This window comes from Phyllostomus discolor, chromosome 8 (genome assembly GCF_004126475.2).
Source record: "Phyllostomus discolor isolate MPI-MPIP mPhyDis1 chromosome 8, mPhyDis1.pri.v3, whole genome shotgun sequence".
Classification (NCBI taxonomy): domain Eukaryota; kingdom Metazoa; phylum Chordata; class Mammalia; order Chiroptera; family Phyllostomidae; genus Phyllostomus; species Phyllostomus discolor.
Window position 1 is genome coordinate 81,137,975 of NC_040910.2, and position 12,372 is coordinate 81,150,346.

The following is a 12,372-nucleotide window of genomic DNA, read 5'->3' on the forward strand; positions in this document are numbered from 1 at the left end:
CTTGGTAGCATGGCCTAATGCAGGAGGTGTCCTGTAGGGTCCAGTGGCTCAGCCTCCCCTATCACCCAAGCTGGGTACTCAAGGTTCACCCTTCATGTGGCCTGAGTACACCCTCTTCTTGTAGTTGAGACTTGATTGCTGTTGGCAGCTCAATGGGAGGGATTTACCCAGGCCAGTCAGCTGCAAGGACTGGCTGTGACCACTGACCACCACCATCTGTCCTCCGTGGAGGATCAGCTGTGCAGGGTCAGGGTGATAGTGCTCTGACCTGGTCTGTAGCTGTCCACTGGGTGTGTAGGCTCCAGGGTTTCCCAGGTGGTGCAGGCCAAGGTCAGCCCCCACCTGTGTTTTGCCCGGGGCCACCCTGCCTGAGCTAGAAAGCAATCTGAGACGGCTGCTACTTGTGCTGGACTTGGAGATTCCCAGGCAAAGCCAAGCTATGACCCTAGGTTGGCTGCTGCTAGTGCCAGGCCTGGGGCCACTTAGCAAGAGGTACAGGGGCTGAGGGTTCACTGAGGCTGGCTGTTACTTGTTCAAGAGGGTTTAGGAAGTTGTGAAGCGTGAGCCAAGACCAGCCATTCATAGAGAAAAGCAGCTTGGGTGGGCCTATAAATTGGGTGGACAGAGTCTCAGGGGTCTCCAATGCAGGACAAACAGTGTTAGCCAGGTTGACAGAATCTCAGATATGGTACCAGCCTGCTGGCTCTGTGGGGGGGAGAACAGAAAAGGGACAATGGTCTCTGCCCACCTCTGTCCCCCAGCTCTCACCTTGATGACAGACACTTCATTTTCTCCCTGTTTGCCACTGGTGCCTTTCAATCTGCTACCCCCGTGATGGAGTTCAGAGGGGTGAGTCTGATTAAGTCCACGTGCGGGTTAAGAACTGCTTGGGACTCTAGAAGTTTCTTCCACCAATACAATTCCCACTGGTTTTGTAGCTAGATGTTTTGGGGACTTATCTTCCTGGCACTGGAACCCTGGGCTGGGGGTCCTGGTGTGGGGGCTGGGACTCCTCGCTCCTGAGATATCCCTCCCAAATTTTTATCTACCACACGTGGATGTGGGATCAACCCGTTCCACTCTGCACCCCTCCTACCGGCCTGGACAGATGTGGTTTCTTTAATTCCATAGTTGCCAGACTTCCATTCAACTCGATTTCTGATGGTTCTGAGTGATGTTTGTTCTATATATTTTAGTTGTAAGTTTGACGTGGTTGTGTGAGGAGGCAAGCCGTGTTTACCTGTGCCACACCTTGACCGGAAGTCCTGTTTTTCTTTTTAACTCTAAGAGAATAGTTTTCTAGGTCCTTGCTCCAGTAGACCCCATCTTCCTCCCACCTGCTTTGCTGAAAATAACCAGGAGGAGAAACCACAAAGGTGAACTAACTTCTAAAAAGCACGAGCCCTAGATCCACGCCTGCTCTGAGGATCACAGCAGCGGCCTGGGAACGTTCTCTGCTATTCCTGACGCTCGAGTGCTTTCACACGGGTGCGTTTTCTTTCCTCCCTCCGACACACTGTACTCCCCCCACCTCGTGACTTCTGCTTTCACTGCTTCAGCTCACACGCGAGCCAAAAAAGTAGCCCATCAGTAACACATCCTTCCCATCCAGCAGTGCTGCCATCCTCCTCACTCCCTCTCGTTTCTCGGTTCAGCTTCTCAAATTCACCTTATCTCGCCACGCATACTCATTTTCACACCAGTCTTAACAGCTCTGGCACTGGGAGGAGAGAAGAGCATTGTGGCAAGAGGGTCTATGACTGTCCCTTCAGCAAGGATGGTGGAAGGAACATTTCATCTCCCCCTAAGACAGCCTTGGCCGTGAGGGCCCTCAGTCAAAACCACTGCCTTTCCTCATAAAGTTCTGTCTGCTCATACTTTGCGGTGCCTCTGAAAAAGTAGTTTAAAAGGTCACATGTTCATTTAATTGCTATGGAGTTGTCTCAAGACTTCAGATCTGAAACTTTTTCTCGATTCAGCTTCAATAAGAAGGCAGGGAGGTAAAGAAGCAAGCCCTCAGCCTGCTGAAAAGGCAAAGCTGACTTAGTCTGTTGTGTCACAGACTTGCCGAGGCACAGTCCCCAACCCCACCACCGGGTCCTCACACACAAGAGGGCCACCGAGAGAACAGACTTCACGTCACCCGTGGGGTCAGGCCCCAGCTCTGCCACTTCCTGCTTATGTGACCTTGAAGAGGTCAGTGTTTTCAGTCTTTTCCTCATCTCTAAAATGAGGCAATTTTTTTAAAAAACAGGGACTTCATATAAGTAATTATAAGTCTTAAAACATTAAATGGAAAATAATTTTAAAATCCTTTCCTGCCAATTGAGGGTTACATAATTGCTGGTATAATCAATTTGCCATTTAGTTTTCCAGCCCACAGAAAGTCCTTGTTAACTAAGTGAATGATCAATTTTCCATCAACAGGAAAAGAAATCAACCACAAAGTCACCAACGTTTCTTGGATTCCAGTCCCTGGCCAATGGTGCCAGATCTACAGACTCAAAACTAAAGAAGTATTTTCTTTCACAAAATAGTTTCAAGCCTCCATGTCCTCCATCCTGAAAATGTAAATCAGAGGCTTTCGATGAAGGACTAAGGCTTTACTGGGAAGTATCTAATTAAATGGGAGGGCGGGGGGAGTAGACAGAAACACAGTGATTTTTTTGCTGCCTTTATTTATAAAGAACACAACTCCTCCTCCTGACACAGAAACAAAACGCACGTCCAAAGAGGAGCTCTTTAAACACAACACAACAACAAAAGAACAAGGGGACTGTGGGACCTTATTTAACACCAGTCCGTGTACCTGGCTCGGGCATTACCAGGAATATTTCCTCAGGTATGACATCTCACCTCAAAGAAAAGGAGACCTTGATCTTGAGGGCCCATCCATCCACCAGGCAAAAGCTGCACTCAGTCTTCAGCATCATCGAACTGTCCAGTTTCAAAGACCATCTTGGAATAATGCGGTATCAGTGGAGGCGGATGGTGCCAGCTGGGGTCGTAGAGCATTTCTCCTTGCGGGGCACAGCACACCCACGGTTTGGCCTCCTGGGAAATGCAACCCTGTATGTCGTCAGCATCTGCAGGCCGTTTTAAAAGATAAGATTAAAGGAAGGAGTGAAAGTGAAAACAAATAGGCAAAAATGTCTAGAAGGAAAACACTCACACTGTTTACACACACACACACACACACACACACACACACACACACACAGAGTCCTCCGTTCCCGAAGAATCACGAGCATGTTCTTTCTGAGGGCACCCATAGCGGGGCTTCCCAGCCACCAGTTCTTGGCAGGCAGAGGAAGCAACTGGGTAACAAGGTACTTCTGTCTGCAGCTGCTCAGTTCACACAAAGATATTTGGAGAGAGGAACAGTGTTTCAAGGGTAAAACCAACCGATACATTATGGAGTCAAATGCAAAATTTGCATGTATTTTTTTCTTCAGTATGAAAAAGAAGCTGCCACAGAAATCATGGATCTGTAATAGACATCAGCTAAGCTCACAGCTGTGGATCCCTCTTCTAAATCCTGTCTGCCTTTAGGGGCAACCTGGTAGGAGCATCTCAAACCCTGGCCTAGTACCCTGGAAATGCCACACCTACCATATGGATTCCCTTGATCTGCTTTCAGCTCCAAGTCCCAGTCCTCATTAAGAAGATCAGCAGCCCTTTCCTTGGGCAGACAGCGGGGCATCCTTTCCGACAGCTCCCAGGAATTCAGTTCCCCATCAGAATCTTCATCCCCCACCGCAAAGCCTTCCTCTTCAGAAGGGGGGCCCTCACCACCGGCAGGACTATCGTTAGGGATGCTCTGTGCTCCACTGGCTAAGAAATCGACAAAAGGAAGAAGGTCTTAAAACAACTGGCAAAGCAGGGAGCCTACTTGAGTGTTTGGGAGATTTTTGGCAGACTTACTAAGAGGGTGGCAGTAAAACAAGCGTACAGAGTTCTTTAGCCACCAGAGTATTTTAAAAAAAAGTTCTGTTGACACTTTTAGAAGTAGAGTTGATCAATTCTGTCCAATAGATAGGACCTTTTGCCTACAACAAAGCCATTAATACCTCAGTCCTGTAATTCACACAGGGGGTCAGGCACAGGATACATTTTTAGGTAGCTTACGAAACTTGCACAATACAGGTGTGAATTGAACTTTTGCTCTTCTATTCCTCCTCCCTTCATCCTCAAAGAGCAGGTGAGAGGAGAGCACAGGAAAGTGGGATTAGGCTACAAGCAAGCCAAAGAAGAGTCACAAAGGACAGCCACCACATCTCCTCCTCCCAACATAAGATGGTCCATTTTCAAAAGGTCTCATTTATGGCCATACCACCCTGAAGCGCCCGATCTCTTCTGATCAAAAGGTCTCAAAATAATGAGAAAAAGTTGGGGGAGGACAGAGAACCTCCAGGCACACGGTGCTATGGTGATGCCAGGCAGAGCTGGGAAATGAATCAGCCTATTAACACTACATGATAATGACAGCTGTAAGGAATAAAGCAATACTTCAGGGCATGGGTTTGAAGCCAAACTGTCCGGGTCCAAATCCCAGTTCTGCCAATTACTAAAAGCGTGACTGAGCTTAATATACTCAACTGATTCCCACAACAGCTTAAAAACAGAATTAACATACAACCCACCCCTAAATGGATACCCAAAAGAATTAAAAACAGGTGTTCAAACAAAACTTGTACAAAAATGTTCACAGCAGGACTACTCACAATCACCAAAAGGTGGAAACAACCCAATACCTACCAACTGATGAATGAGTAAGCAAAACTCAGTTTATACACATGATGGGATTATTTGACCATAAAAAGGAATGAACTGTAGGCAAATTTCGTTTTATGGCATTTTGCTTTATTGCGCTTCACAGATTTTTATAAAGGCAAAATTCTCTACCAGCAAAAATATCACAACTAGCTTTATTGTAACAGCAGCTTTATTGCAGTGGTCTGGAACCAAACCCCTAATATCTTTGAGGTATGCCGGTGCTGATACACGCTGGATGAATTCATCTTGAAAATATTATGCTGAAAGAAGCCAGACATAAAAGGCCACATAGTGTATGATTCCATTTACATGCAATTTACATTTGCCTGGCCAGCACAAGTAAATCCATAGAGACAGAAAGCAGATCAGTGGTCACCAGGGGCACAAGAAAGGAGGCAATGGGGTGTGACTACCTTCTGGGTAGAAGGTTTTCTCTGGGGTGATGAAAATGTTCTGGAGCTAAACAGTGGTGGTGGTTACATAACAGTTGTAACTGGGCTAAATGCCACTGAATGCCACTTTAAAATTGTTAAATGAGGCCCTGGCTGGTGTCGCTAAGTGGATTGAGCATGGGCTGCAAACCAAAGGGTCACCAGTTCAATTCCCAGTCAGGGCACAAGCCTGGGTTGTGGACCAGGTCCCCAGTAGGGAGCATGTGAGAGGCAACCACACATTGATGACTCTCCCTCTGTTTCTCCCTCTCTTCCTTCTCTCTAAAAATAAATAAATAAAATCTTTTAAAAAATTGTTAAATGATAACTTTTATGTTGTGTGCCTTTTACCACAATTTAAAAAAATTTTTTTACTGTGCCCTGGCTGGTGTAGCTCCGTAGATTGAGCATGGGCTGTGAACCAAAGGGTCGCCGGTTCAATTCCCAGTCAGGGCACATGCTTGGGTTGCAGGCCAGGTCCCCTGTGAGAACCACACGAGAAACAGCCATACATTGATGTTTCTCTCCCTCTTTCTCTCTCCTTTCCCCTCCTTCTAAAAATAAATAAAATAAAACCTTTTTTAAAAAGTTGCACCCATTAAAATTTTTTTTTACTCTGTACCTGTTTTCTCATCTGTAAAATGAAAATACGACTGTTGTGAGAGTTTTTAAGTACAGAAAAAGGAAAAAGAAACACTTGGAATTGTGCCTGGCACACAGTGGGAATCAGTCAGTGTCAGCTGCTGTGACTACACTGATGTACTCAGTGCTCCTCCTAGACCAGCAGCATCCACCAGCACTTCCTGCCGTGACAGTGACGTTCCACAGCCCATGCTGTCCAACAGCCTGTCATTGGCCGCGTGTGACTATGAGCACTTGAAACGTGGTTAGTGCCACTAAGGAACTAAACATTTCATTTTATTGTATTATAATTCGCTTAAATTAAAAATAGCATTAGAATCAATTAGAGTTCTAGATCTTCTCATCTAATCCTCAGAACAACCCTCTGAGGTAAATATTATTATCCCCATTTTGAAGATAAAGAAAAGATAGCCCTGGCTGGTGTGGCTCAGTGCACTGAGCACCGGACTGCAAACCAAAAGGTCAGCGGTCCAATTCCTGGTCAGGGCACGTGCCTGGGCTGTGGGCCAGGTCCCCAGCTGGGGGTGTGCGAGAGGCAACTGATCAATGTTCCTCTCACAGACTTATGTTTCTATCTTCCTCTTTCTCCTTCCCTTGCCCTTTCTCTAAAAAATAAATAAAATCTTTAATAATAATCATAATAATAAAAATAAAGAAAAGAGACGAGACCCTTCTAAGGCCAACAAAACTCTGAGGCCAGGGCTCTGACCCAGCACTGAAAGGGGAAACAATTCTGCCTGGCTCCAAAGCCTATATATCCCCACTGCTTTCCTAAGCTGTCTTCTTCAGTAGAAGGGATACGTTTGGACACAAGTTCAGGACTTCCCTTAAGGAAACTCCAGCGGGGCTCCCAAACAAGGGCACTATCGGAACATGAGGCAGAAAAGACAATTTGACAGCTAAGAGGAGGACCTGCTAGAAAAAGAAGGTAAGCAAGACAGAGACTGTCCCTCTTGTTGCTTCCTGGGTCTCTCCCAACATTCGCCCAGTCTCTGCCATCTACTTGCCTAGGCGATCCGTGGCCTTCTTCGTTTCTCTCTCCTGACTGGAGTGGTCGTCTGGGCCAAAGCCAGCCTGCCAGAAGAAGGAACAATTACCCAGGACTTGGACATCTGGGGTAGCCCCAGTAGTAAGCTGTTTCTCAGCCACAAACCCATCCATCTACACACGCCCTCCACCCCCTTGTGTGTGGGGCTGGGACTTTGAAACCCTGGAGGCACTACCCCACCGACACTTCACTCCTTGCAGCAGGAGCACCTTCCCACAGCAGCCACTGAATCCAACTCAGAGTCCGCCAACACTTGCAAAGCCAGCCTCATTGCCTGGTCCTGTCTTCAGAGCTCTGACTCCCAGACTCTCAGGACCTCTCCTTCAAGCTCACAGACCCCAGCACTAACTGGGGCGGTGCCCCCTTCTCCGAGGCTGAAACTTCAGCTCTGCAAAGCCTCTCCTCTGAGCTCATAAATTTTAACCATTCCAACCTCATCCCTTTGTTCCCTCGGCCCAAAGGCTGGTAGCTGTTTCCTGTAGTTGCTACCTATGTGTTCATCTTTAACTTTTCAGTTGCTGGACAATTTCTTATCTAATTAACAACTCTATCAAATTCTCTGTCTCCTGACTGATACACGGGGGCAAGAGAGCTTTAGTGTCTCAATGATGCTGAGGGAAATCTTTTTCCCCCCAACCAACCATAGGCCTCTCTGCTCTCACCACTCCAAAGTTCCCTAAGTCCTACCACCTCTAAGACCTGCTAAACGGAACAAGAAATGTTTACAGTCTGCATGAGAAGACCTGCTTCAGTCCCAGCTCTGCCATTCGTTCAGCATGTGACCCTGCACACATCGCTTCCACCACTCTGTCTGGGTTTCCTTCTCTGGAAATTGGGGATGATTGTTCTGGCCTTGCAGAGGGCTTAGGATGACATAACATTTACTAAAACACCTAGCACGTAGCAAGAATGTAATGTTTGTTAAATCTAAACCCACCTTCTGCCCTGGCTGCTGTGACTCAGTGGATTAAGTGCGGGCCAGCGCACCAAAGGGTCACAGGTTCAATTCCCAGTCAGGGCACATGCATGGGTTACAGACCAGGTCCCCAGTAGGGGGTGCATGGGAGGCAGCCACACACTGATGTTTCTCTCCCCCTTGTTCTTCCTTTCCCCTCTCTAAAAAGAAATACAATCTTTTTAAAAATTAAATAAACAAACTCACCTTCTGTGCCCCTACATCTACATTGCATTTGGCACCTGTCCCAGCTAGCTCACGATCTAGTCACACCTAGATTTAAAACATCAACTCCACCCCCTACAGTCAGTGACAACCCTTAGTCACGACTGAGAGACAGCTGGTGAGACCTCTCACTGCCACCACTGCCATAACCCCATAACTGCCTCCGGACTCACCTATCCTGCCTAGCCCTGCAGTGTTAATTACTACGCTCCTCAAAAACCTTCACCTTTACTGCGGGAGCACAAAATTACCCATGGGAGTGACAACTCCCCCTCACAGCCATCAACCTGTTGAGCATAGTGTTCTCCCAGCTCTGTAGCCCAAGTTCCCAGGCATTTGCCCAGCACGCCCTCATCTCCACACCTCCACAGGCACCGCCTCTCTCTCCCCTTGGAGAGGAAACGCACGTCCCTTCCTACTATGCCCTAACAAAGTTAGTCTCATCACATCTGCACTCCAAAGCAATTTTCTTTGTAAGTCTATCACTACATTTCTCTTAACTTTGGTTAGTACTATCTTTGATACTTGAACAAGCATGCCATTCCTCCAATTAATAAGCGTGCCTACTGTGCTAGGCAATATGCTAAGCGCCAGGTTAACAGCAATAAACAGAGGATTTCTACCCTCAAGGAGTTCATTATCTAGCAGAAATTACTGACTGCAAACAAGGGCAGGTTATGGATGACGGTAATAACGGTCTTTGAAAAAACCAGGAGCTGCCTGGCACTCCAATGAAAACAAGTTTCTGGAAACCCTACGCCAAACCAGGCCTGTGGGTTTCATTGAATAGAGAAGAGAACGCCTGAGACCTCATCTGGTGCTCAGGGCTAGCTAAGCATGACCACCAGTGGACACAGGTCCTTCAGGAAAAGTCTCTCTCCTCACCACCTTCACCTGGCCGGGGTCCAGGCCCCCTGCAGCTACCCCCAGCCCTCGGAATGCCGCATCACCTCCCATTTAGCAAGTACGCAGTGGCAGTGGCGCCCAGGGGCCTTAGCCTTCCTTCCCCGCCCCGCCCCGCGCGCTCACCCACGACTCTGGTGCCCCGCCCCAAGGGCCCGCACCCCGCAGCCCTTCGGCCTGGCGGTTTCCAGCTGAAGCGCGCATCCTAACTGCGATCAACGGTCTCCGTCTCGGCCCGCGGAGGCGCTTCCCCCAGTTCTGAGACGCCCCCGCAACTTCCCGCCCCCACGCTGCAGGTGATGGGCCTTGCCCGCCCCCGCGCGCGCTGCTCACCTCCGGGCTTGGGGGCGCCACCCGCGCGCTTGGCAGCGACAGACCCCGAGGTGGCTCCGCAGCCCCAAGCGCCACTGCCCGAGAGGTCTGCGGGTCCATGCCCAGCAGCCCGCTGCTCCGCGCCCTCGCGCCCTGGACGCTGCACGGCCACGTGATGCACGGCCTGGCTGAAAGCCCGAGGATACGCCGCGGAGGGGCCAATCAGCCAGGGGTGCTCCCGGCGGAGGGGGCGGGATACGTGGTCACGAGGAGTGGAGGCGGGGCGGCGCAGGACGGGCAGGGCGCCCCCAACCGCAAAAGCCCACCTACCAATCCAAGTCTGATTTTTTGTAACTCTGGTCCCTGCAGGTCAGCGGGCTGGACAACTGAGTTTGGAATGCCAAATGTCATCACTACCCAGCTTCAAAACCTCCAATCCCTGTTACCCGAGTCCATTTAATAATGTATAAATGTGAGCTGTAAGAACTTAATGCAATTGTAGCTCGAACCACATTTCACTTTTGACGTTATAATTTCTCTAGAACGCATGCTGGAATTGAACTAGAATCCACAGACAGATGAGACAACACAGCAGCCCTGTGATTCTCCACCTTAATGATAGTTCTTAAAAGTAGTTGTTAAAACCCAGGGCAGATGATAAAAACAAATTCCGACGATGTACTGAACACAGCATGACGACACTTAAGTCATAGTAGCCCTTAGGACTGTGCTGACCATAGTCCGACCTGGGTAGTTCGACCTGGGAAGAGATCTTTTAATTGCTTGGGTCTGGCCCTCTGCAACCTGAAGGTGGCAGAAGATAGGCAAGAACAAGCTTCACTGCCTTTCTCTACCCAAGCTGCCTAAATTAACAAACCGCCTCAATGTGTGGTGTGATAAGCATGTTAACATTTAAGTAGCAGAAAAGCTGTAAACTGGCTTACCAGACCACTTAATACAATCTTTGGAAGGTTACAGAACCTAGTCCTTCGCCTTCAAAGTATGTGTTGCCTGAAAACTACGTAAGATATTTGAAAAAACTAGTGTGACAGTTGGTACGTAATATTCCTTTTTTTTTCTCTACGTGCACTTACTTCCCCACAGGGAAGAGAATGTGACATTTAATGTGTGCTCTGCTCTGACCCATGAGTCAGCTTCTCCAAACCTAACTTATCTATAGGTCAACTCGGTCCAATAGAACCTTCTGCGATAGTAAGAAAAGAAATTCTATTCTTTGTGCAATCCAATATGGTAAGCATATGGCTAAACACTTGAAATGTTGTCAGTGTAAATGAAAAATTGAATTAATTTTAATAAGTTCAAACTGCCGTATGAGCTAGAAACTACTGTAGCTAACGCAGCCCCAGGTGAGCTGCCTAGATGCCTTTCCAGAACCCGAAATGGAGAAAGCCTGACACCGGGTGGTTGGCGGTAACAGGGATCCCGACCTCCACTCTCTTTGCTCTCCTCTCTCACATGCAACATGTATCTCCTTACTACAATAAAAATGCTATGTGCAGCTTTAGAATGGTAACCATCCCTGGACTTAATCAAAAAGAGGAAATTTTTCTTATTTTAAAACAAATGACAACATTTCGAGTACAAAAGCTCAAAATAAAAATGACCTAAAACAGACTCTAATATTCACAGGAATTTAATATAAAGGTATTAACACAAAACAGCAGAGAGAAAAATGGCCACAAGTGGTTTTGGAGGAAAAAATCTGAGCTGTGCTCGGCAGAAAAGGGGTTATCAACAGTAAAAATCATACAGACAAAAAAAAGAAAAAGAAAAGAGAAAGACATTTAGGACAAATTATTTGCAATAAAGACAACATCAAGATTAATATTCTGAATATATCAAAAACCCTTATAAATTAGAAAAGTTTTAAAACTGTCAAAAAACATGAAAAAATAAGAGAACCAGGAAAAATATATTAACTTCATTAATGTCAAAGAAATACACATGAAAATGATATTTTTCACCTATTAAAATGACAAAAATTAAAAATATCCACTGCAGCTAAAGGTGCTGATATTTTCATACATTGCTTGACAGTATTTTCATACATTGCAAATTGGCACTATATATAGCAACATTCCTTTAATAAGTTGTATCCTTTAACCCAATACTCTGTCAGATGTCAATCTCCTAAAAAAAATAACCAAGGATATAAACAAAGACTTACAAGAATCTTCATCAACATTTATAAGAAAAAATTAGAAATAACAAGGTCCAACCATAGGAGATTAGTAAAGTAAGTCATGGCTCATCTACACAACAGAATACTGTGAGTGAAATGTTCTTAATGCTATTTTAATACGAAAAAATAACATTAAGTGAAACATAACTGTACCAAACACTTCTCATAACGCTAAGTTAAAGGATATAAAATTCAAACTGCCTCCCCTGCTCCCAGAATGCCCTTCTCTGCTCCAAGCCACTTTCCACCACTGCCTCTGAGGCCCTTCTCGGCAGCTCTAAACCACTCCTTACCCTGCCCTTCACTGGTTGTCAGGCCTTCCTGACAGGGTAACTGAGTTTTCACTTCAGTTGTAGTTGATAGGCTTCAGTGACTGACACATGTGGCAAGTTCTTATTCCAGGAACCAGAATACATGACCTATAAAACTCCAGGAGGTTGACAAGCAACTCAACCTTTGTGCCCCAGGGGGTCTGCAAGCATAAGATATCTGAGCCCTTGTGTTCCAGGCAGAGAGTGTCTGTGATGCAGATAAAGAATTGTTCATCAGTAGACAAAGAAATACTAGGGAAATCGCCCCTGGTCTGCAACTCATCCGATTAACCTTTTCCCAAACTCCTTACATACCCTTCTCTTCTCCTTATAGAAAGGTCAGGTTGAGGTAAGATGTGAAGACGGTTTTTAGGGTATGTAACCCGCCCTCTTCTCAGATCACCAGCATATAAATAAAGCGCCCATGAAGATTCAATCCTTAGCCCCGGCTGGCGTAGCTCAGTGGACTGAGCACAGGCTGCAAACCAAAGTGTCTCAGGTTCAATTCCCAGTCAGGGTACATGCCTGGGTTGCAGGCCATAACCCCCAGCAACTGCACATTGATG

At 46.8% G+C, this 12,372-nt stretch overlaps 1 protein-coding gene across 1 annotated transcript; it reads right to left on the minus strand.

The window, feature by feature from the left end:
• Positions 1 to 2,661: 2,661 nt before the first annotated feature.
• Positions 2,662 to 9,477, minus strand: COPRS (coordinator of PRMT5 and differentiation stimulator). The gene is made up of 4 exons (XM_028520730.2): positions 9,314 to 9,477; positions 6,857 to 6,923; positions 3,613 to 3,834; positions 2,662 to 3,086 (listed from the first exon to the last, which is right to left on the minus strand). The coding sequence occupies exons 1-4, from the start codon at positions 9,410 to 9,412 to the stop codon at positions 2,917 to 2,919; spliced, it is 558 nt and encodes a 185-aa protein (XP_028376531.1). The 5' UTR covers positions 9,413 to 9,477; the 3' UTR covers positions 2,662 to 2,916.
• Between the last annotated feature and the right edge of the window lie 2,895 nt (positions 9,478 to 12,372).

Excerpts from the sequence above, each read along its gene's own strand:
- COPRS (XM_028520730.2), bottom strand. The coding sequence starts at position 9,412 with ATGGACCCGCAGACCTCTCGGGCAGTGGCGCTTGGGGCTGCGGAGCCA. Across the intron at positions 3,835-6,856 it reads GAAGGCCACGGATCGCCTAG|CCAGTGGAGCACAGAGCATC; the intron begins GCAAGTAGATGG and ends TCGATTTCTTAG. Across the intron at positions 3,087-3,612 it reads AGATCAAGGGAATCCATATG|ATGCTGACGACATACAGGGT; the intron begins GTAGGTGTGGCA and ends AACGGCCTGCAG.